This window comes from Gracilinanus agilis, chromosome 3 (assembly GCF_016433145.1).
Source record: "Gracilinanus agilis isolate LMUSP501 chromosome 3, AgileGrace, whole genome shotgun sequence".
Lineage (NCBI taxonomy): Eukaryota > Metazoa > Chordata > Mammalia > Didelphimorphia > Didelphidae > Gracilinanus > Gracilinanus agilis.
Window position 1 is genome coordinate 596998980 of NC_058132.1, and position 25822 is coordinate 597024801.

General features: G+C 35.5%; 1 protein-coding gene across 1 annotated transcript in view; it reads left to right on the forward strand.

The window, feature by feature from the left end:
* The window catches only part of NBEAL1 (neurobeachin like 1), a 173817-nt gene that overhangs the window by 64314 nt on the left and 83681 nt on the right, over nt 1-25822 (forward strand). Inside the window, exons 15-25 of the mRNA XM_044670647.1 lie at nt 1283-1368; nt 5867-5956; nt 7358-7523; nt 8544-8677; nt 10543-10702; nt 10806-10908; nt 12407-12566; nt 15523-15681; nt 19418-19577; nt 20446-20534; nt 24816-25370. Of these exons, the coding sequence (XP_044526582.1) occupies nt 1283-1368; nt 5867-5956; nt 7358-7523; nt 8544-8677; nt 10543-10702; nt 10806-10908; nt 12407-12566; nt 15523-15681; nt 19418-19577; nt 20446-20534; nt 24816-25370 (1862 nt within the window). The remainder of the gene's footprint in view (nt 1-1282; nt 1369-5866; nt 5957-7357; nt 7524-8543; nt 8678-10542; nt 10703-10805; nt 10909-12406; nt 12567-15522; nt 15682-19417; nt 19578-20445; nt 20535-24815; nt 25371-25822) is intronic.

Here is a 25822-nt window from a genome sequence, read left to right on the forward strand (position 1 = left end):
TAACCTAAAGAGAGGCAGCATGTTCTAGCCTTTAAGGCAGGAAGATCTGGCTTCAAGTTCTGCTTTTAAACCCATATGAGCTGGATGTCCATTGGACAAGTTCTATTGCCTCTCAGGGCCTTGTGCAAGATCCTTGGCTTTTTAGGGTCCACAGCACTTCTCCAAGACAGTTGGAGTTACAGAGGAACAGCTAGTCTATCTGTGTATAGGAGTGAGGTCCATGGACTGATGAAATCATAGGTGTGAACCCCCCCCCCAAAAAAAAAGGAACCCAAAAGAACATCAATTAACCTGGAATTTAGAGATTATCATGATACTCGGGATTCTTTAGAACAGTCAGTAGTATTAGAAAACAAGGAGTCTCTTGTGTAGTTGATGTCATAGAAAACTTTTCTTGGGTTTGAATAAATTGGAGGAAATGTGAAAGCCAACCCAAACTAGATGCCTTTACAATCACCCTATTTTATAGCAATCTTTTGCCCATTCGAACTGCTAGAAGCCCCTTCCTTCCTTCTTTCCTTCTTCCCTCCCTCCCTCCCTCCCCTCCCCTCCCTTCCTTCCCCTCCTTTTCTTTCCTTCCTTCCTTCCTTCCTTCCTTCCTTCCTTCCTTCCTTCCTTCCTTCCCTCCCTCCCTCCCTCTCTCCCTCAGAAGAGTGGTAAAGGCTAGGCAATGAGGACTAAGTGACTTGCCCAGGGTCACATAGCTAGGAAGTGTCTGTGGTCATATTTGAACTCAGAACCTCCTGTCTCTTGGCTTGGCTTTCAATCTACTGAGCCACCTAGCTTCATTCAAGCCCTTTACTCAATTTAGCTTTTGTGGAGAACACAAATAGGCTCACAAACATTTGTTAAATGCTTACTAAGGGCAGTACTCTGTGCTAAGTACTGGGAATGCAAAGAAAGGCAAAAACCTCTGTCCTGAAATGTTCTCTTCTTCTAATTAGGGAAGCAACATGCAAAGAGCTATGTGTGTACACGATCTCTCTAGCATAAATGGGAAATTATTCCAGAGGGAAGGCAATAGAAACTGGGGGAATGACCCAGGAAAGGCCTGTTACCCAATGAAGGTGTTATTGGAGCTATCATGAAGTAAATCAAGTAATAGATATGAAGAAGGAGAGGATTCTGGTCATGAGAGAAGGCCCATGAAAAGGGATGGAGCTGGGAAAGGGTGTCTTCTTGTGTGTGAGGATTTATTTGTTATGCTATATAGAACCAAGCAAAATATCAATCTGCAAGAATGTGAAGTGTAGGGTTTTTTTATTTTGTTTGTTTTTTTCAGGTCCAAACTGCTTAAATCCTTGGAAATCCCAAGAATTTGAAATGCCAGATCTGCCTAGTAAAATTCTTCTCCACTACACACCAAAGGTTAGAATAAATTTATTTATTTTTTGCTTATCTAATTATATGTGTTCATTTAATAGTTTTCAAAGGAAGCTGGGATCTTTTAAGTGGATTTAATGTTCTTTAGATTAGATCCCATTCTAGCTAATTCCATGGGACATAGCAAGGTTTCATTTCCATTGAGCAAACTGGCTCACTTAACTACCCCCCCCCACCCCAGCAACATGTTTTTTTTTTTCCCCACGTGTGTTTTTATGGTACAAATTAATGAGAGCAGTCAGGATATGTCTGTAAATAATGTACTAGATCACTCTTTCATTTTTCAGGAATGTGTCATGCTTTTGTCAAATAAAATGATTAATCTTGAGCAAGTCATGTAGCTTCTATTTGCCTTAATTTCTTCTGCTGTAAAATGGGGATAATAATTGCATTGACCTCCCAAGGTTTTTATGAGGATCAAATGAGACAGTATTTTTATTTTTTTTAAACCCTTAACTTCTGTATATTGGCTCCTAGGTGGAAGAGTGGTAAGGGTGGGCAATGGGGGTCAAGTGACTTGCCCAGGGTCACACAGCTGGGAAGTGTTTGAAGCCAGATTTGAACTTAGGACCTCCCTCCCATCTCTAGGCCTAACTCTCAATCCACTGAGCTACCCAGCTGCCCCTCCCCACCCCCCCAGACAGCATTTTTAAAGTGCTTAGCATAGAGGTTGGAACATACTATGTACATATAAATGCTAGCTGTTGCCATCCTCCCTTACTTGTGGTAAAAAGATGACACTTCGCTTCCTATTTTTTTCTTTATTCATCTATTTCCATGTTTTCCATGTTTTGCTAAGTAGTTGTAATTTGTACAGATTTTTCTAGTGGGGGCGATTGGGAAAGACTGGTGCCTCACTGCCTCTTGTGATATAGATGACTTGGGAGAGAGTGCTGGACTTAGAATGAGGAAGCCCTGAGTCTTAAATTGCATACGTCCCTAGTTAATCGCTTAACTTTTCTCAGGTTCCATTTCCTCAGCCTCAGATAATTATAACCTCTACCTCTCAGATGTTGTGAGGATCAGATAAGATAATACAGGAAAACTACTCTGCAAACCTTAAAAAGCTATTTAAATAGTTGTTATTATTGTTATTATAAGCCTGATCCTGACATTAAGCACTTTTCTGCTGCTGGCTCCACTCTCTTTTTCTGCTTTTCCAGCTGTATATCATCCTGCTTCTCTTCACTCACTTGACTGTGCTCCCCATTCTTGTTCCACTCTCTCTAATCTGGTGTCTTTTCTCACTCTGCTGTGAATGGATGGACTCCTCTTCACCCTTAGCCTCTTTTCTTACATGGCCCAGTTCAGGTGCCACTTCTTGCATAAAGCTTTTCCTGGGCTTCTCTGAAAGTGATCTTTCCTACCTCAGATTTCTTTTTTAGCATGGCTCTGCCTTGTTTGTATTTATTAGTCTCCTTTGTATCACAGTCATCTACATACCTCTGTCTTGCCCTTCCTACCCTGTTGCCAATATATTACCATTGAAAAAATAATAAATATGTGGATTGTAAAAATAAATTTTAATGGGTATTAATAGGATGGTGGGATAGAGATTGAATGATGTTAAAAGGTTTTCTAGGTTCTTAATAGTCCTTGGGCCAGTAACTTAAATCCTATAGATCTAGGTAAGGATTTCAGGGAGAGACTGTCAAGGTAACAACAACAAGGGTTTATTAATTAACTCGGATAGGTAAGGTAAGGGATTGGGATGAACTAACTAGGACAGATCTAGATTCCCTCCCACCAAGGTCCAACAGATTTCTATTTTGATCTCTACTTAAATCACCCAGCTGCTTAACTCTGTCCTATCCAGAATTTCCCCTTTGATAGTATTTTAAAAGTAAGGAAAAGCTGGAAGGTAAAAAGACATCCACCGGGCTGGTTGGGAGATCTCACGTCTTTTGTCCTTCAAGGGTCTGTCAGGAATCCAGTAGGTCTCAGCAATTAATCCAAAGGAGAGGGAGTAAGGCTCTTAACTCCACCGTCCACCAGTGTATCTCACCAAACTCAATCTCTTCCTGGCCAGTGAAATCTTGATAGATGATCCACAGACAGGATACCCAGAGAGAAGAATAGCTAGTACCTCCAAGGTGAAAGTCCAGGGACCAACTGCCAACTCAGCCAGTCACTCACCCAAAGTTCTGGAATCTTTACTCTCTGCCTTTTGCCTGTCACCTCCACTTTACCTAATTTAACTACAACACCATACATTTTCCTTTAGAGCAGTGGTTCCCAAATTTTTTTGGCCTACCGCCCCCTTTCCAGAAAAAATATTACTTAGCGTCCCCTGTCACATACTATCACCTCCCCCTTATAGTTATTCACCACCCCCAAATGCATCTGTGGCCATCATCACTCTCCTGGATTGCTGCAGTACCCACTAGGGGGCGGTGGTGCCCATTTTGGGAATCATTGCTTTAGAGCATGATTATGGATATGTTTCTAGTCCCCAGCCTGGTGCTTTGTGTATGACAGGAACTGAAATGTTTGAGTTGAGTAACAAGAGCAAAAGAACTTCCCTGGAATGAACTCATTAGAAAATCAAGAGCTTTCAGCGGGCACCTGAGAAATGAATTTGTTATACAAGATTATTTATTGTAGTGAAATACTTCTTTTAATGAGTTAGCAGAATAGTGTGATTATTTCAACAACAAGCATTTATTGAATGCCTACTGTATGCAGGACACAAACATAAAATAAGTACCTTGAAGAGCTTACCTTGTTGGGATGAGGGGGCATGAATGTACTGCATAGATAGATTAAATTAATTAAAAATGTATATAAAATATTTAAAAAGATATAACACTAACAACTAGGAGAGTATAGAGTCCAGGGAAAGGTATTCAGGAAAGGCCTCCTTTATAAGTGGCAGCTGCAGTGCACGTTGAAGGAAGCTCAGAATTCTAGGAAGTAAAGATGAGGATGGGCTATGTTCTACTTGGGAATCCAATTATACAGATTCATATTCGCAGGAGAGAGTCATTTGTGGGTCAGTAGATTAGCCAATTAGACTGCAGTAGAGGGTATCTGCAGTAAAGGGCAGTAATATAAAAAGGCAGATGTAAAGGGAAAGCTCAGGGAGTAATACTGTGGGTCACCCACTGAAAAATAAGAGTGTGAATAGCTTTGTTTTATACTTATCCATTCTCCCTATCTCTTAATCTTTCCGCTATATTATCTTGGTATGTTTTCTATAGTCAATATCTCTGTATTTTGTTTCCCATGATAGAATGTAAACTCCTTGAGGGCAATAAACTATTTTTGTCTCTGCAAATCCTAGTTCTCAGAACAATGTCTGGCACATAGTAAGTGCTTAAGAAACGTTTGTTGATTGCCTTTCCTATTCTTTTGTTTGCTGGAATGGACTTTTATCCATGGAATATATCCTTGTTTACTCAGATTGTTAGATTTTAAGCTCTTTAAGGGCAAATAATATAAAATAATAAATTTTTAAAAAATCCTAACACATCTGGACTAGTAGGTGCCCAGTATAGACTTGCTGAATTGAAGTGACATGAATATAGTAGATATGGTCAAAGTGTACATGGCTTACCACATGTGCCAACGATAGTAGAAATACAACATGGCAAAAGTGATCTTTAGGAGTAATATGTTTCCAAATGATAAGCTTGCCTTTTTTTTTTTTTATCATAATTAACTTTTTTGCTTCCAAATTGAGGTTCCAAAGGCACTGTGCTATATTGGAAAGAACAGTCAATAAAGGTAGAGGATCTGGGTTCAAATCTTAATTCTACTATTTTTACTCTTTATGTGATTCTGGGTGTATCTTCTTCTTCTTTTTAATCTTTACTTTCTGTCTTAAAATTGATTCTGAGTATTGGTTCCCTGGTAGAAGAGCGCTAAGGGCTAGGCAATTGGGGTTAAGAGACTTGCTCAGAGTCACACAGCTAGGGAATGTCTAAAGCCAGATTTGAACTCGGGAAGATGAATCATCCTGACTCCAGTCTCAGCACTCCAGTATAGACACTGTATTACCTAGCTTCCCTAGACAGTATCTTTGTCAAGAAAACCCAATGACAAAAAAAAAAGCCTTAAAAGATCATCTGATCCAGGCTCCTCATTTTATAGTTAAACAGTTTAGAACGAGAGGGGGTCAAGTGATTTGTTTCACAACAAAGCTAGTAAGTGTTAGACATGGGTCTAGAACAGAAGTCTCTTGATTTACTACTGGCTAGTTTTCTTTCTACTAAATTGGCCCTTTTTATTGTTTTTACAGTTATTTTTGGAGATGGTCATAATATAAAATGATGTTGATCTAAAAGGAATCTCTCTGGTTTTGGTTCCTGATTCATACATCTAAAAGATAGAGAATGGCAATACTAGAATTTGAAATCTGTCATTCTTAATGGTGACATCCTTTAAAATTAAGCTTAAATCTACCCTTGCTACTTAGATAATTATTCCTTTATTAGAAAAACATTTGTTAAATACCTCCTGTTATTTTTTTCTGGATTCTTAGGCCTGCAGAAGTCCTATTTGCCTTGATTTATCGATCAATTGTTTTCATGGAAGATTAACAGGAAACAAAGTAGTGAACTGGGACATCAAGGTAAATTTATGACAAATTACAACCACTTATATGAAGGGGGGTCCTCTGTTAAAGAACTTTTATCAACAGAGTACTACCAATGTTTTCTGAATTTTAGGTTCCAATTACAATCACATGTTTTAAATTTATATTCATGGTGGCATATATTGAGTTTGATAGAATATTTGTCAAAATGTACAGTTCTGATTCACTGGAAGTCAGTAATCCTATGTGATTGAATTAGGACATTCACAATATTGAATTAACTAATAATCTTTATAATAGCAGTATGTTGTCTTGCCTAGGATTTTGTTTTAAAGAGTTTTTTAGGTGCAAATAAAATATGGTAATTAAAGTTCTGTAAATTAGAAATTATGCTCCCTTTCATCATGGGTAGAAAATACCTCTCTCTTTATCAGTAAGAAATACTGGTTAGTCAAGTAAATTTAAGACCACCATCTAGTTAATACATCAGTTGGTGGTCTTGCTATAATTTGGACAGTTGAACTTAATTCTGCAAAGATCGGTCCCTTTATATGATTGTGATAATGAGTTACCAATTTTTTAAAATTCATCTAATTTCCTTAATTTTCTAAAGTGTTTGCAGTTGTTTAGAGAGAATCTTAAGAGTTCAGGAAGTCTTCACTGACAAACAATTGTTTTTTCTCCTCTTAAATAGACATAATGCTTTTATAGTTATCACAGTTAAATTTGATTTCTGCAGAATTCATGGTTTGAGGTTTGCCATTACATAAGACAACTAAGTTGACAAATTAGGTTTACTTATACAAGCTGACTATATCCTCATATGTCTGCATTTCTGGTGATTGCCAGATTGGTCTGGATTATACCTGGGTCAAAAAACCCAAACAACTAGACTTTCCCCAGATAAAGCAGCAAATTTTTTATCACCTAGTCATTTTTTCCTATAAAAATTTATCTTTCTCAAAATATCATTTAAAATGACTTTTTAAAAAGTCAGTTTAGATTAAAAATTTCTTAAAGGAAAGAACTATATAATTTTCAATTTTACATTTCAGATATGGCCTGGCAATGCATATTTCCCACAACAGATAATAAATGTATGTTAAACTGTTAACAACATTTTAGATCTAAAAGCCCTTTTAGTATAGATATGCAGCATTATGATTGTCTATATTAGGCATGATATCTGAACAAACTGAAATCCTCTTGCCAGTATTTATTTTGTATGATTTTTTCAATGTCTGCATTCACATATTTAAATTTCTAGTCTTTATTGAACTTTAATTCAACACAAATCTCAGTTGTCTAGTAGTAATTTTTAATATAAAACTGCCTCTCCTGTATGAACATTAGAAAACTCACTTTCTCCTAAGTACGTAGGATATATTTCTATATTAGTTTTCATTTTCTAGATAAAATTTATATTTTGTTTTTCAGGATATTATAAATTGTATAGGTGGCTTGAATGTCCTCTTTCCATTGTTGGAACAAATCAGTTTTTTCGATGGACAGATAACTGAAAAAAATAGGGAAAATGTCCTTCCTGAGATGATGACACCTGTAGAAGGAGACTGGGTAGTATTATCTTCCACAAAAGCTTCAGGTACTGAAACAAGATGGACATGAAATAGTTTGTAAGTGTAGCTGCCTGCAGCTACAAAGTATTGTTTTTGTGGGTGAGCACCTAAAAGGGAAGCTGAAGACTGCAGGAAAATGGGTGAAGGGGTTTAGAAATTAAGAGAGAAGGAACATGAGGAAGAAAGAAAGCCAGAGACAAATGGTTCAACAGCATGGAATACAATCTGTCAGGCTGCCCTGATAGTGAAAAGAGAGTGAGCCACATGTGAACCCAGTTTTTATTGCAGAATCAAGGAATGGGGAATGGGAGGTAGTTAATGAACATGTGACATGGCAGAGAATTTAACACTGACTCCTTTAACAACCACAAAATCAGAGAGGTAGAGGCTAAGAAATCAGTACCCCACCCCGAGGTCCAATTGACCTTTTGGACTGAAGGCTTGGGGAGTGGTTGGCATACCATAAGATTAGAGTTTCACTTTGTTACAAGGATCAAGCTGGTACATTAGCAGATTGCTCATAAGAGTTAGCTTTTGGGTACATCTATAATATTTACATGATTTGTTTATGCCTAGATTCCAACAGTAAGGAACCTGGGAGTTAAATATGTGATTAATTTATCAATGCAAATACAAAAACAAGCACATATATGGTGGGGCTCCATGCTTCATTTTACTGAAGTAGTTGAGAAATTTACTAAGTATAAAAGAAAACCAAAATTTATGCAGTTTCCATTAGAAATTTTAAGTGTCATTCTTGCTATTAGGCAACAAAAACTTCTACTCATGACTAGTTGCCCCAGTATAATCTTATTTTGGAAATAAGACAACATTCTGAAATATTAGAGGATCAAATTGGCCCTGGAAAGAATTCTTTCCACTTTATATGGATATAAAAATATACATTAATTGTTTTCTCTGATACTTATATAGAAACATGAATGAAGTTATTGAATCAAGTTGGCTCTTAGTCACAGATTGAAATATGAAGTATGATTTGAAATAAAGAATGATATAATGTGCTAATTCTGCCCACAATTTTACAGAATCTAGAATAGAGAAGAATTTAATTGCAATGTTTGTTTTGGTGGTAAAGCACTTTATTCAGAGGCACCCTATCAATCAAGAAAATTTCATTCACTCTCATGGAGTTGCAATCCTTGGAGCTTTACTACAGAAGGTAAGCAAGCTTGTTATTACATAAATGTAGATATATTTGCCCTGAAAATAGTTCTGCTTTCTTTTGCATTGATCCATTACAATTTGGTAAAATTTTGAATGAATCTGTTTGTATAGTAACTCCTATTTTACATTATGCAGATTTAATAACTTAAAACTTTTGACACTGTAGTAGCTTAAAATAGCACTAAGACTTTGGGGGAACCCTCTTTAATGGATAGTCTGCAAAGATATCACATCTTTTATTTTAGCTCCTGGGATTTGGTATTGTATACAGATATGACACTCTAGATTTTTACTTTTTAAAGTGAAGGAAAACATCTTGCTTTTGAAAATAATACATATAACAGTATAACCAAGATTGCAAGGAAAACAACTGGGAAAAAAATTATAGTGAGTATCTCTGATAAGACCTCATTTCTTAAGTATATAGAGACCTGAGGCAAACTTATAAGAATATAAGTCATTTTCCAATTGATAAATGGTCAAAGGATATAAATAGGCAGTTCTCAGAAAAATAAAAAAATCTACAAATATGAAAAAATGCTCCAAATCAGTATTGTTTAGAAAAATGCAAATTAAAACATATCACATTTATCAATTGGCCAATATGACAAAAAGGGAAAATGATAAATGGTGGAGGGGATATAAGAAACATTGAAACATTAATACTCACTCTTGGTGGAGCTGTGAATTGATATATTTTTCACACAATTTGGAACTGTACCCAAAGGGCCATAAAACTGTGACCCAGAAATACCACTACTGTCTGTATCCCAAAGAGATTATAGTTAAGGAAAAGGGATCTACACATACAAAAATATTTATAGCATCTCTTTATGTGGTGGCAAAAAATTGGAACCTGAAGGGATGTGTCCATCATTTGGGGAATAATTGATGAAGTTGTGGTATATGGTTGTAATGGAAAACTATTGTACCAATAAGAAATGACAAACAGGATGAGTTCAGAAAAACTTAGGCAGAGTTGTATGAACTGATGCAAAGTGAAGTGAGCAAAACCAAGAGAACATTGTATACTGTGACAGAAATATTGGACAATGATCAACTGTGAAGGACTAAACCAGTATCAGCCATTCAAGAATCCAAGACAACTCCAAGGGACTCATGATGAAAAATGTCATCTACAGTGATAAAATGAACTGACAGAGTATGATTGCAGATTGAACCAAACTATTTCTTGCTGTATTACTTTCATGACTTTTTTCTTATATGTGCAATATGTATCTTCTTTCATGAAACGAGGAATCTGGAAATTTGTATTGCCCTCCAGCACTGGAATAATCTATATTGTTTACCCTCTGGGGAGAGGGGATTTGAGGGAGAGAGAAAATTTGGGTTGCAAAAGATCAGAAAGCAATTGTTAAAAAATTGTTTCTATATGTAATTGGGGAAAAAAGGATTTTAAAGTTAAACTTTGAAAAAATACAGTAGAATTTTTTTTTATTAAATCTTAAGAATTGTTTTAATCGTAAATAATATCTTGTATTCTATTTGAATATATTCTTTTTGAAGAATTGACATAAGTTGTTTTAATATTATTATATAAAGAGAGGCACTGATAGTTAGAAAGATGACTTTCAGGGTCAGAATGACCTGGATTCAATCCCATCTCTGTCATACACTTATGCTGTGATCCCAGCAAATAGTTTTTCTCTTAAGAGCCTTAGGCAACTTACTAAAATCACAAATTTCAGAGGACCTGCTGGTAAAGGGAGTTCCCTCATATGGAAGTTTTCCCTATCAACAAAATCATATATCTAAATTGTTTGTTAAATGCTGTAATCAAAATTATTTATTCAGTGATGTTTATTTCATTGAACCCTATTATTATTATTTGGATTTTAGGTTCCAAGCAACTTAATGGATGTAAATGTACTAGTTGCAGTACAATTACTAGTTGAGCAAGTGTCAATAGAGAAAAATATTCAGCTTCTGCAGCAAATGTATAAATTTTTACTTTTTGATTTTCGTATCTGGAATCGTGGAGATTTCCCCTTTCGGATTGGTGAGATTAAATAACATTTACAGTTCTGTTAGACAAAAAAAAATAGCAATTTATGAATTACTTTTTTCTTGGATGAATTTTTTAACAGTAAATTTTATTTTAGGCCACATACAATATATTTCCACCATTATCAAAGATAGTAGAAGGGCCTTCAGAAAGAAGTATGGTGTGCAATTTTTACTGGATACACTTCGAATTCATTATGGGTATGATATCTTTGATTCTCAGTTTGTACAATATTCCTCCTTCTCTACCTAAATTCCTGGATAATTTCTTTTCTAACACTTCCTTTATATTTCATGGTTGTTTCTCATATTACTCTTACCAACTCTTACCACTAGGCATTTAAGGAAAATAAAGTTATCCCAAGTTTGTTTGCAGAATTTAAGATGCTGTGACTAAGAATACAACTTCTCTTTAGCAAAGGTTAAAATGAATATTTTTATAAGGGGTATTGACCCTTACTAATCATTAGTATTGGTATTACTAATAGTTGATACTGATATGGACAGGCTCTTGAGTTGATCTTGGGTTTTTTAGTTGAGGAAAAATGGTTGCTCAAGCAGTTGAAGAAAAATTCCTGCTCAGTCCAGTTATGTAAAAACCTATTTATTATAAATAATAAAAGGATGTATAAAATGGAAAGTAAAAGGAAAAATAGGTATTGATAAGAAAATATTTCCTATAACTAATAAATTCTAAATAAATCCCCCAACCAGTCTTTCCCACAAGGGAAGTCTTCGTGATCACTAAGAGTGAGCCTTCTTATTCTACACCATCTAACTAAATTCCCCAAATATCTACCTTTATATCCTAAATCTAAAATATAATTTTTATAAACAAAGTAGAATAAACTGAATTTCTTCTCTCAGCTCAGATGCAACACAGGACAGGCTGTCAGTATTTTTCCACACTTTCACTCAGCAATAGCACTATACTCCCACCTATTGGTGAACACATGGGAACTGCAGCACCATTTTTCTTCTCGTCTGCTAAGATGTTTCAAGAAAAACTAAGATTTGCAACTCACAGAGCAGGCTCTTTGAACCACCTTCCTTAGTCAGGAAAGTCCAAAGAGTGAATTCTTAGTCCAACTGCCTTTCCCAAGGCTCCTTAGGGTCATTTTCTTCCCATCATACCTCTTGGAGATTCGACTCTGTCTTAAAGAAATCCAGCTCATTCAACTTAGCTCTCCATTAATCTATTACTCATAATATAGAAATGGAAGAAAAGATGACATTACTTCTCACTCTTTCTCCCCATATTCCTGCATCCGTTTATAATGTAGCTTTGTTTTGCTAAATGATTGGAGTCTAGATGGATTTTTCTAGTGAGAATGATTGGGACTGAAAAGCACTGGCATCTTCATCGTCTATCAAATGTAATACAGACTTTTGATACTGACATTTAAGGCCCACAGAAAGGTATAGTTTGTGATCTCATTAAAACAACAACAAAAGGCAGTTGGGTAGCTCAGTGGATTGACAGCCAGGCATAGATATGGGAGGTTCTGGGTTCAAATTTGACCTCACACACTTCCCTAGCTCTGTGACCCTTGGCAAGTCACTTAACCCCTATTGCCTAGCCCTTACCACTCTTGGGCCTTGGAACCAATATGTGGTATTGATTCTAAGATGGAAGGTAAGGGTTTTTAAAAAGCAATAATAATAACAACATTTCATTTTCACTCTTTTACTTTTCTAGGAGTGGCTGTAAAGAGAGCAGTGAATTGTCTCCAGAAGATGTCCAAACAATAAGGACATCCTTGTATGGGTTGATCAAATACTTCTTGAGCAAAGGTGCTACTCTGGAAGAAATACAAAGCATCATGGGATTCATAGCTGTTATTAATGAAGAGGAGCAGGTACTTTGAGATAAATTAATTTAAGAGTTTGTACACTCAGATAGCAAGAGTAAATTGTATTTACTGCCATATTCAATTGAATGAATAATTTTTAACCAGTGACTATGTAATGCGAATTGTCTAAAACAGGTAACATTATGCTTGACAATGCTAGCTAGGAGATAGAAAATAATGTCTTAGGAATAGAAATTGATTGGCAGCAGCAACTAAGTCTGCTTTATCAGAAATTTCTTATGTTAAGTGGATTTTGATTAATCTGCTATTCAATTTATATGAACTGTTTATAGATCATGAATAATCTGGAGATGCCAAAACCAAATTTTATATTAGCATGGACTTCAAAGTATTCATTCAGAAGGCAAATTGTAAATTTAATTTGAGTTGTGCTTTATCTCATCCTTCAAACCTTGCATATTATCAATTCATTTATGTAATGCTTAAATTTTTTTCTTTAATATGCTTCTCATTTAATTCTCAAGACTGAACTGTAGAGGGGGAGATAATATCCATTACTTACAGATAAGGAAAATGAAGCTCACAACATTTTCTAATTGACATAGCTTTAGTGCAGGGGCTATAAGGTTTTTTGTGTTATAGACCTATATGGCAGTCTGATAAAGCCTATGAACCCCTTCTCAGAAAGTTTTCAAAATAAATAAAACAAAAGAAAGCAATTGTACTCCATGGTAGTCTTTAGAATATTTAAAAAGCAAGTTCTTATACTTCTGGTTAAGAACTCTCCTGCCTTAGCACTTATTTGGACCAAAACCTCTTTATTTTATAAGTTTTGAAACTGTGGTTCATTCAAAGCCATACATGTAATAAATAATAGAACAAAGACTAGAATATAGATATTCTGACTTGAATTCAGTAAGTTTCTATTAAGTATCTTTTTTTTTTTAAACCCTTAATTTCGGTATATTGTCTCATAGGTGGAAGAGTGGTAAGGGTGGGCAATGGGGGTCAAGTGACTTGCCCAGGGTCACACAGCTGGGAAGTGGCTGAGGCGGGGTTTGAACCTAGGACCTCCCATCTCTAGGTCTGGCTCTCACTCCACTGAGCTACCCAGCTGCCCCTATTAAGTATCTTTTTTTGTCTAAACTGTTGTATTAGGTACTGGAGATCTAAAGATGAAAAACAATATAGTTTCTTCTGTCAAAGAATTTTATGAGATAGTAAAGGAATAAAATACATATCCAGTTATTAATGTATAAAGCTAAATGCCTATCAAAGAATTAGAGGAGTTGGATGGCAATGTGAAAGTACTTTTGGAGAGAGGCCATTCTTCTGTCTAGTGTCATTTTAGTAATCTTTCTGTCTTAGTAACAATTCTTAAGACAGAATGGCAAGGGCTAGGCAATCAGGATTAAATGATTTTTACCCAGGGTCACACAGCTTGGAAGGGTCTGAGGCCTGATTTGAACTCAAGTCCTTTGAACTCCAGTCCTGGTGATCTATTCATTATATCATCTAGCTGCTTCTTTTTATAATCTTTCAATTCTATAGCATACTAATACCAATTTGAATAAACTATATATGAGAAAATATGTTTACCCTTTTGTAGTTATTTAATTTTTATTGCCTACTCTATTGAGGAATAACCCTGTAATAAGGTCTACCAGATGAATTAATTTTAGCAGTTAGGTCTAGGTATTGCAAAATAATACAATTTCAAAAATGGTATCAGCAGATTTTCCCTCTTCTTCCAAGGTATTGACTCACAGCTAACTTCCTATCTTGGACCTTTTGCATAGGCTATCCCTCCATGCTTCAAATGCATTTTCTTACCTCACCTTTTTAAAATTCTTGGTTTCCTCCAAGGTTTAGTTCAGATGCCATCCCTTATGTAAGGGATTAATTCCCCTCAACTGTTAATGCATTTCCCTGAAACAATTACTTTTTATTTTATATATGTCTTTGTATGTATAAAGGCAACTGGTATGGCATAGTGTATAGAGTGCTAGGCCCAGAGTGAGACATGAATTCATATCTAAACTTGGATACTTACTGTGTTATCCTGGGCAAGGCATTTAACTCCTGTTGGTCTTAGTTTCTTCACCTGTAAAATAGAGATAATAATAGCACCTACCTCCTAGAGTGGTTGTGAGGATCTAATGAGATAATGGGAAAGTACCTAGCATAGTGCTTGGCACCCAAGAGGTGCTATATTAATATTGTTTCCTTTCTTCCTACAGTCCTTTGTAAACCTTAAAGCCCTCTATTATTAACTCATGATTTCTCCTACAGTAAAATATAAGCCCTTTGTGTGCATGAACTATTTATTTCAGTTTTATCTCTGTATCCTCCAGGCCTCTCACAAAGGCATATAGTAAATACTTAGTAAATATTGTTGATTGGTTTAAGTGGCATATTTGCTGCCACATCTGTCCTAATGATCTTATGAGAAGTTAGTGAAAAATACTCTTCAGAGTGCTTTTGTTACTGGAAGGTTAGATGCAGAAACATGTGTTCTTCCACAGAGTGGGAAGGTTCAGTCAGAGAGGGCAATTGCTGATAAACCACATTGTGAGATTTGGGTTTGAGGTTGTCTTAGACCTCTGATGAATGATCATGGTGTGAAGAAATAAGAAGGAACAGCAGTCTTAGTTTGTTTTGCTCAATTTTGATAAATTAGTTTTGCTTTTCTGTCTCGTAAGAAGGGTGCAAATCATTGTACCTACTTCTGCCTTTATTTTCTCTTATTTCTTTCTCTCCTTTTATTTTTCCTTCCTACTTTCTCTTTTTTTTTCAAATGGAAGCTATTTGCCTCAAGTTTGTCATCTTAAAAAGTAAGCACATGTTTAAAGAATGATGGAGAAACTTTATTTTTTCATACTACAGTGGTGTGATCCTGTATATTATGAAGGAATGTATTTTTTGCCAAACACATTTGAAGAACTCTTACATCGATTTTGATTTATTCAGATGTTGTACATGTTTTTGTTTTCTATTAAAGCTCTTTGGAATTTTGGATGTCCTCTTCAGTCTGCTTCATACCAGTCCAGCACGAGATCAGCTTTTCTTATTACTTTTTGAGCCAGGAAATGCTGATATACTCTATGTCTTGCTGTTAAATCAGAAATTCTCTGACAGATTAAGAGAACTGATATTTAAGGTACTGTTATTACATACACATGTTGTGTGCTTGGGAACATTGGGAACAAAAATTATAGGGAAAATTGGAAGGAATTTATATGTAACAGGAGCTATAGCTTGTTGTTTTTTTTTTTTTTGGTGGTAATAATTATAGAACATCTAAAAGTAAAGCCTCCGAGAAAAATACAGTTTGGATACAAATTCAACTAGAATTCCTCAGAGAAATTTATTTTATTTCTTTAAATATGTTTTTATAAGTGAAAGTGCTATAGGCAAAAAAGGAAAATAAATGAGAGGTATAGAAGGAAAAATTAGAAAGGAAACTATAGATTGAAAAAAAATGTAACATTTGTCCAAACAACACTTTCAGAAATTAGATTAGACTAAATGGAAACCAAAGACTTCATTAGACAATGAAAAATATTAAAACAAACTCAAATGATTGAATGAGTAGAAAAAATTAAACTTATCTGCTAAAACAACTGCTGTGGAATAAAGATCTAGAGAAAAAAAGTAAGAATCATTTGCCCATCAGAAAGCCCTAAGAAAAAAAAATTACCCTCTTTTAACCAGAGGGTAAGGTAGAACTAGATAAGATTCATTGGCCACCTCAAATTTAGAGCTTCCAGGTCAAAGAAAAAAGTATTGCAAGCAGACAGAAAGAATTCAAGTACTGAGAAGTCAGTCAGGATAACAACCACATAATTTAGTAGACACTACTAGAAAGGAGCAGAAAGCTTTAAATAGGATATTCATGGAAGGTAAAAGATATAAAGCTTACTAACATTAAGAATAAGTTAGCAGGGGGCAGCTGGGTAGCTCAGTGGAGTGAGAGTCAGGCCTAGAGACAGGAGGTCCTAGGTTCAAACCCGGCCTCAGCCACTTCCCAGCTGTGTGACCCTGGGCAAGTCACTTGACCCCCATTGCCTACCCTTACCACTCTTCCACCTATGAGACAATACACCGAAGTACAAGAGTTTAAAAAAAAAAAAAAAGAATAAGTTAGCACCCCTGAGTATAATCTACAGGGGATAAAATAGCCCTTAAGTGAAAAAGAGCATTTCTGAACATTCCTGATGAAAAAACCAGATAGGTATAGAGATTAAAGTTCAAACACAAAAAGTTAAAGAGAACCATAAAAAGGTAAATATGAATGAACAATTATAAAGGACTAAATAAGGATAAACTACTTATATTCTGATATGAGGAGATCATAGGAGTCCCCTCTAAACCCTATCCTCATCAGGGGTCTCATAGGCAGTCTAATTAGAATATCTGGATGTGGTTCAATTATTCCTTGATGATCTTTTGCAAATGGAAAGAGGGAGAAAAATACAGTCAGAGGCAAGGGAAAATAAGGCTTGGGGAAATTATCTTTCATAAGTGGTGTGTGTATATAGACATCTGTGCAAACAAGGAAAAAGGAAAAATATACACATTTGAGTATAAAAATTAATTTTACTTAACAAGGAAATAAAGAAAAGAGGGAAGAGAAAAGGAAAAATCAATGGGAGGAAAGAAAAAAGGGTTCAAAAGGTTCAAAGCAGAATGAACTCTAAGGATGTAGAAAAATAGAGCTCTTTTAGGGATGGCAAAAAAATGGGAATATAAAGAGGTGCCCATCTGTTGGAGAATGGTTGAACACATTATGGTATATGAATATAATGGAATATTTTTGTACCATAAGAAATGATGAAGAGAAACCTAGAAAGACTTATGTGAATTAACGTAGATTGAAGTGAACAGAAACAAGATGTCATTTTATTTAATGACAACAATATGGCAAAATCACACAACTCTGAATCACTTAGAAACTGATCAGTATGATGCCCAACCATAGTTTCAAAGGACTGATGAAACCTGTCACCCATCTCCAGATAGAGAGGGGAAAGACTCAGAGTGCAGAATGAGACATCTGCTGATATATATACATGCACATTCATACACATACATAGAAATTTGTTTTGCTGCACTATAAATGTTAGTAACAGGGGCTGGGTTTTTGTTTTTTAAACTTTGTTCTTATTTGTGGCAGGGGGCAGTGGTATAAGAAACTAAGAAGTCAGATTTTTGCTGATTGAAAAAATTTTAATGATTAAAAAAAAAGGTTCTGTGATTACTTAGCTCCAAATTATTCTTTTCTCTTATTATATTCCAATTTGATGGTGTCATTTGTATTCCTTTTCTGATTCTGCATCAAAAGTATCTTTTTTTTTTTAACCCTTACCTTCCGTCTTGGAGTCAATACTGTGTATTGGCTCCAAGGCAGAAGAGTGGTAAGGGTAGGCAATGGGGGTCAAGTGACTTGCCCAGGGTCACACAGCTGGGAAGTGTCAGAAGCCAGATTTGAACCTAGGACCTCCTGTCTCTAGGCCTGGCTCTCAATCCACTGAGCTACCCAGCTGCCCCCTCAAAAGTATCTTTTAATTTGATGCTTTAAATCAGTGATTCCCAAAGTGGGCACCATCGCCCCCTGGGGTGATCCGGGGGGCGGTGAATAACTGTAAGGGGGTGGTGATAGTATGTGACAGGGGGTGCTAAGTAATATTTTTTCTGGAAAGGGGGTGGTAGGCCAAAAACTGCTTTAAATCATAAGAGATTAGCTGTGAACTCTGGATTATTTGAAAATGTTTTAACTCTTTTGCCAGTCTCTCAAATTGAAAATTTTTCTTTTTTCACAGACTCAGGATCTGTCTGTATAGCATCCCAGAATATTACTTTTCATACTACCAACAATATTCACTTAAAGCATTGGCTGACTCCACTCCCTTTTTAATAGCAAAAAATAGATTAGTCATCCATATTTACAAAATTAATAGAAAGTAATCTAACCTCTTATCCATTTTGCCTGATTGTTTCCTTTGATATTATTAGAACGACTATATGAAGCATCCTTTTGATTTCTTTGAATTGACATCATCAAGATCATATTTGGAATGAACAAAAATGGAGAAGAGTACAGGAGTTCAGAGTTTTGGGGGGGGTCATTAATTTGGTAACTCCTGAGATTTCTAAAAGTTTGAATTGGGTAGGGAGGGTGAGAGAAGGAACAAAAATAAGTTTAAAAAAATATATATATATATATGAAGGATTCATTATATTAGCTGGTCAACATTGTTCATTATAAATAGACATACAAGAACACATAATTAAGACATATTACTGTTATCTCCAGAGAAGGATGGAGGACCCCTAGCCTCATTCTTTTTTTTTTTTTTAAATACACTCTTACCCTCTGTCTTCATTTCAGTTCTAGGACAGAAGAGCAACAAAGGCTAGGAAATCTGGGTTAAGTGACTTGCTGTCACTTCCATTAACAAATCCCAAACACAAGTCTGTTACCTTGTAACAAAGTACAGTTAAATAAAACAAATACTTCTGATAGCATGTGACATACTCATAGAATCATAGATTTAGGAGTGTAAAGGATCTTAGTGACCATGGAATCCAGCTCCATCATTTTAAACATGAGAAAAGGTTAAGTGATTTGCCCAGACAGTTGGTAAATGTACTGAGATGTAAACTCAGGTCTTCCTGGGTCTAAACCCACCACCACCAACTTTGTCTTCCATATTGCCTCTTTTTCCCTGCTTCTGTCCATTATTTCATCCATTCTGTTCTTTGAAGTCAAAACAGATAATTGTATTCATCTGAATTCTGTTTCTTTTGGTGTTGTTTTCTTTTATGTTAGTGGGGTTATTGAGCTTAAGTTTTCCACAATGAGAACCAAAATGTATTATTTTTGTTTCTTACAGATTACAGAGCAGATGCTGAAATGCACTAAAGTCTATGAGCGTAGTAAACAGCGTATTCGACTTAGAGATGTTGGTTATTCAGGACTGGGGCTCCTTCTGACTGAAGTACCAGTTAATGTTTCTCTTATTAAGAACCTTTTTAACCAAGTCCTAAATACAGGTATGGATAAAAGTACATTTAAGTATTTCTCTTAATAATAAGCCTTTTTAGTATACACCTAGTAATGGACTTAATGTTCTGCTTTTTAAAGACATTTTTTGCATCATTAAATTTAAAGAAACTGACTGAAGGATGAAGAATTTTGGGTGCAGTAACTCAAGAAAGTCTTCCAAATGATAGGCAATAATATTTGTCATGAGGAGGAGTTTCCTACTCCCATCAAAATTAAATACTTGAAGTTGAATTGTTAGTAATAAGATTAGAAGTCGATTTACCATTGCTGAAATGTTTAATGCTCCCTCAGATCACTTTATAAGGTTACATACACTCTATATACTTATTATTTCATTCAGTAATATTATGTCTTCCTGAATATAAATGAATTTGTGTCCACAATTTGTAATCATTAAGGAAAATGTATGAAAAACACTACATGTTCCTTGAAAAAGCTTAAATTCTTGGGGATAAAATTAAATCATTCCCTTTTTCTGTGATTTCAGTTTTTGAAATATTTATTTTTACCTTATTGAGTGTCTGTATGGAATACTATGTTAAGGACTGGAAATTCAAAAATGCATAAAATCTGGGTCCAGCTCTCAAGAGACTATAATCTAGCTAGGGAAATAAGGCATGTACAAGAAAAGATACATATAAATTACAACATGCCAAGTTATAAATGTGTGATGTAGACCGTAGTTGATATAAGAGTTCGGAGGAGGGAATATTTGGAATAGTCCTACATTTTAATTAGACTATTTCTATATTTTTTATTTTACAAAAGCAATCAATCCTTCCATGTTTTATAAAACTGTTATTTGCATATTTTTCACCTTCTTTTGATTTTATATGTAATTTTTTTCTCACCCAGATACTGTTGTGAATTTCAAAGATCTGTTAGCTGTAATGTACATGTCTCATAAAGTGGATACACATGTCAGAGTGCCCATGTGCAGGAAGGTTAGTAAGCTTTAAAACGTTTTTGGAAATAGCAGTAGTGTGCTGGGGGAGCCCCATTAGGTTTTATGCTCTGTTGTGTTGCTAATGATATTTGCAGCTCTTAACATTCAGATATGAACTCTTAATGCCTTGAATTTTCTAAGGAATGGTTTATTTGTTTTAGTGTCAACCTCTAGGGAATGAATTTTTCAGAGTACTAGGATCTCACTTTTTTAATGCTCCATTTTCCAGGCTAATGAAAATTTTGTGGGAAAAATTCACTTACATTCTGTGAAGTTTATTGACAGGTTTTATAAGGAGTGTTCTTGTTTTTTATACCATATATGCTAATTTTTTGCCCCCCCCCAGAACCCACTTATATAATTTATGTACTTTAAATCTTGAACATATGGGAAGATTATTTAATCTTAATTTTATTTTCATCTCCCAAAACATGAATGAATGAAAAAGTATTTATTAAATGTGCACTATTTCCCAAACACTGGCCCTGGGGATAAAAAATATTAAGTTGAAATAGTTCATGTCTTTAAGGAGCTTATATCCTAATGGAGAAACCATAGATATAAGAGAGCAGTGTTCAAGTTGGGGAGATTTGAACTGAATAGTTACAGGGATGGTGAGCTGATACCAATAGCATTTGAATAACATTCCATTTCCATAGGCAGTGGTAGTATTGATTTGATTATTGTACATAGAGCAAGAAGTTGTAGGGTTTGGGTGGAGGGTAGAAAATTATGCATAAATGTGGTGGCTGAGTAGATGGAAAAATTGCCGAATGGTTGGGGTGATTGACTATAAATGGGATAGGAAGCACTGAGCCTGAGCCCAAATAGATATTGTGGCCTGAGATAAGTTTGTATTCACTAACCAGGCAAGCCAGCTTATCCTTAGCATTATAGTTCCAAAAATGAATGGATTAACTCTCTTAGGGACTACATTTTCTTTTTTTTTCTTTTTTTTAAAATTCACATTTTTTACATTAATTAATTTAGAATATTTTCCTATTGTTACATGATTTGTGTTTTTTTTCCTTCTCCTCCTTATACCTTCTTCCCGTGACCTACAAGCAGTTCCACTGGGTTTTCCATGTATCATTGATCAAGACCTATTTCTATATTATTAATGTTTACACTAGGGTCATTGTTTAGAGTCTACATCCCCAATCGTATCCCCAATGAACCATGTGACCAAGCAAGTGTTTTTATTCTGTGTTTCTGCTCCCACAGTTCTTTCTCTGGGTGTAGATAGTGTTCTTTCTCACAAGTCCCTCAGAATTGTCCTGAGTCCATTGCTGCCATTAGAGAAACCCATTATGTTAGATTGTACCACAGTCTCTGTGTACAATGTTCTCCTGGTTCTGCTCTTTTCACTCTGTATCAGTTCCTGGAGGTCTTTCCAGTTCACATGGAATTCCTCCAGTTCTTTGTTCCTTTGAGCACAATAGTATTCCATCACCAACAGATACCACAACTTGTTTAGCCATTCCCCAATCAAAGGACATTCCCTCGTTTTCCATTTTTTCCCACCACAAATAGTGCGGCTATAATTATTTTTGTACAAGTCTTTTTCCTTATTATCTCTTTGGGGTACAAACCCAGCAATGCGATAGCTGGATCAAAGGGCCCTCAGTCTTTTAATGCCCTTTGGGCATAGTTCCAAATTGCCTTCCACAGTGGTTGGATCAACTCACAACTCCACCAGCAATGCATTAGTGAGGGACTGCATTTTCTAAAAGAGGGGCTAATTGTTTTAGCCTTGGTGAATGATAGCAGAAGAGCAGTAACCTGGTGGGAAAACAAGACACCGTATCCTACAAGAAAGGGAGTGACTATGTTCATGTGCTATGCCACATTTAGAGGTGAACCTTGGTTGGGTGAATGCTTTGTAGGACACAGTGTCTTGGCTGCCATGGATATTCCATGATTTTTCAAAGTCTCTTAAAGCCCTTGAGCAAAGAAAAGGCAATAAACTGGAGAAAGCACCAACCCAGACCCAAGTTTCCTTTGAGGCCGTGTTCTCAGAGGTTAGGCAGGAGGGGGTAGGGCCTCTCGTCCCCCAGCCCTCATCTGCCCATAGCAAATCATCCTTAGACCTCCTGAACAGATAGCCCAAGGAAAGTGAGGGAGTTTCACTAATGTGACCTTTTCTTTCAGAAGGCATTTTCTTCACCATACTTTCTCTCATAATGTGCACTGGATACAGTCATAGAATACTTGTGCATTCTCTGAAGTGGAGAACTGGACTCTCCCATCCCATATTGTCCTCAATTGCCAGAAGCAGGTTCTCTCCAAGGCTCCACATGGGCTGGCAGCAGCTGAGCCTCCTGCATATGCTCTGAAGACTGAGCCCTCATTGGCCAGACAAATTTACATATGTACCTATGTATAGTTTACCTAAATTTAGTTAACCTAAATCTTAATAAGGCATTTGCTAAAGTGTTTCATGTTAGTCTTATGGAAGAGATTAACTTGTAACAGATTGAATGGTCAGACTCACAGTGTAAGTCATTCATGGTTCAGTGTTAGCTTGGATAGTTTCCAGTTGTGCTTGGCCCAGTTTTGTTGAACACTTTTTATCATTGACTTGGATAAAGGTACAAATGGCATAGTTATCAAATTTACAGATGATCCAAAGCTGGGAGAGAGAACTAACTTACTGAAAGACAGATTGGGAAGCATTGTTTTTGGAAAACTAACCTTTGTAGGATAGAATGGCGAGGGGAAGAGACTGAGCAAGGAGGACACTTAGTTGATCATTGAAATAAACTAGGAGTTACTGACTATTCTTCTTCTACATTTTTCAGTGATCTTATCAGCTCCTATGGGTTCAGTTTTCTCTGTATAGATGACATATCTCTATCATCTCCCTCCTGATCTTCCATATTACCAAATACTTACTAGACATCAAACTCAAGATGTCCCAAACTCATTCTTCTCCTACCTTGTATGTATTTTCCCCCTCCTCCCACTTTTGCTCTTAACTTCTCAGTTTCTGTTGTTCTTCTAGCCATCTAGCTAGGTTCACAGTCTTAAGACTTACCTTTGACTCTTTACTATCCTTCATCTCTCGTATCTACTGAGTTTCCAGATTTTATTTATTCCTCTTCTATAACATCTTTCTCATTTTTTTGTTCCTTCTCTCCACTCATATAGCCATCACCATAATTTTGTCCATCACCTCATTTAAACTAGTATAAAAGACTTATTATTGGTCTACTTGCATCCAGGCTTACTTTTCTTCCAAATAGACTTTTAAGTCTAACTGTCATTCCCTTGGTCAGGAAGCTTAAGAATGGTTCTTCTATTGGCTCAAGGATAAAATATAAAATTTTCTCTATGGCATTTTAAACCCCTTTATAATCTGGCTCTTACCTTGTTTTTCCAGACTTATTTCACATTACTTTCCACCGTCACCTACACACACTACTTTCTGGCCAAAGTGCCCTACTTTTTCTTTCCTACATATTATATAGTATCATCTACCTCTGCCTTTGCATAAGTTTTCTCTGAATGCTCGTTGTTTTCATTTTTACCTCTGTGAATTCCTAAATTTTCTGAAGAATCATCTCAAGTTCCGTTTCTTGATTTTCCTAGTTCTTCCCCTTTCCTCAGAATTAGTTTTTATTTATGTTGTATGTATCTTCGTGCTTTCTCTTCTTTCCTCACCCCTCATTGAATCTAAGATTCCAGATCGAAAATGCTTAATAAATGTTTAAATTGTTGAATTAGGACAGATAAGGATTTAAGTAATAGGTAGTTGCCAAGCATGGCAAGGAAAATTATATGTGAAAAAAACATTATTCCAAAGAAAGAATTGAAAAGTCTTCCTTAATAGATTGCATCTGGTGAATGAAGAGGTGGGAAGAATCAAAGTAATTTTCAGTGCTGATGAGTGACTGGTGAGATCAGTACATATCATTTATTCACAGGAAAAATTTGTGGAATGGGGGATGAATATGATTAACTTGGCAAATATTCACCATGTTAATTTTGCTGTGTCACTTGGTATGTTCTTGACACGATCTATTTAAATTTCTTAATAAAATAAGTTTGTCTGAGTAAAATGTACTTAATAATAGCAAGAAATAACTTGATTTTGTTATATTTATATAACAATTATATACTATAATTTAACATTTCACATTAAGTTTATGATTGAGTTTTTTATCATGTTGAATATTAGAATTCATTTTTGATTTAATTCTAAAACTAAAAATAGAATTAGTAGATTATTATGGCAGTATAATATATGTTGTGATGTTTCCTTCTAATCCTTTTGCAGGTTTTACAAATTTTGCAGACCCAACCAGATGCAGCCCAACAGATTTCTCAACAAGTAGGATGGCAAGAAACCTTGGTTAGACTTTTTCTAAAATTAAATTTTGTAACTGGAAATGGACTTAAGCAAAGCAGGGCTGATATTATGAAGGAAGAAGACAAAAAAAATGCCCTTGAAGATCTAAAGAAGTACTGTGATGAAAAGGGAGAAGGGGAGAAATTAAACTCCTTTGTCTTAGCTACTGCAGCTTTTGATCCATGGTGTTTAGAGGAAAGACAGTCTCTAGACTCTAATACACACTTACTACTAGATGATAGCTCAGTATCAGAAAACCAAGAACTGTGGCTTAATGATTCTTCACATTTGAGTTTGGATCTCACTGGGATTGATTCACTGGAATTAAGTGATAGTGGGAGTCAAATGCCAGACAGTTTGCCTAGCACACCATCTCCTATAGAATGTTCTTCTAAAGCATTTTCTGTGCAGCTTGACAAGGAAAGCAACCTTACAAATGACATGGGGTTCATTGATGACCTTTCATTATTTGACAGCCAAGAGGTAAGAATTATTTTTTTCCATCCAAATACTTTTTTGTGGACAGAAATAATATTTGGATATTACTTGTGTTTTATAGTATTTTCTTAATTATTCCTGACCTTGAAAGTGTGGCAAATTATATTCATTTTTGTGTGAGACTCAAATGAGATAATGTACGTAAAGCACTATGTAAAACTTTTTAAAGTGCTATAGATACAGAAATATAAGCTATTATTTTCATATAAGCACATGTTAATATATCGAATACATGTTCTCATTCTCATAAGCCCAGAAATTTAAGTCATAGTTTACTTGTTATATTAATAAATGGCACAATACCTGGCACAAAGTAGGCACTTAACATGTTCTTTGACCTAAAACTCCATCCTTTTTAGTTGTCCCTACTAGCTTTTGTTCTGTATCCCTTGAGAAAGTTATCTTTACACTAAGTGCCTTTACTTCTTTTTCCTCTC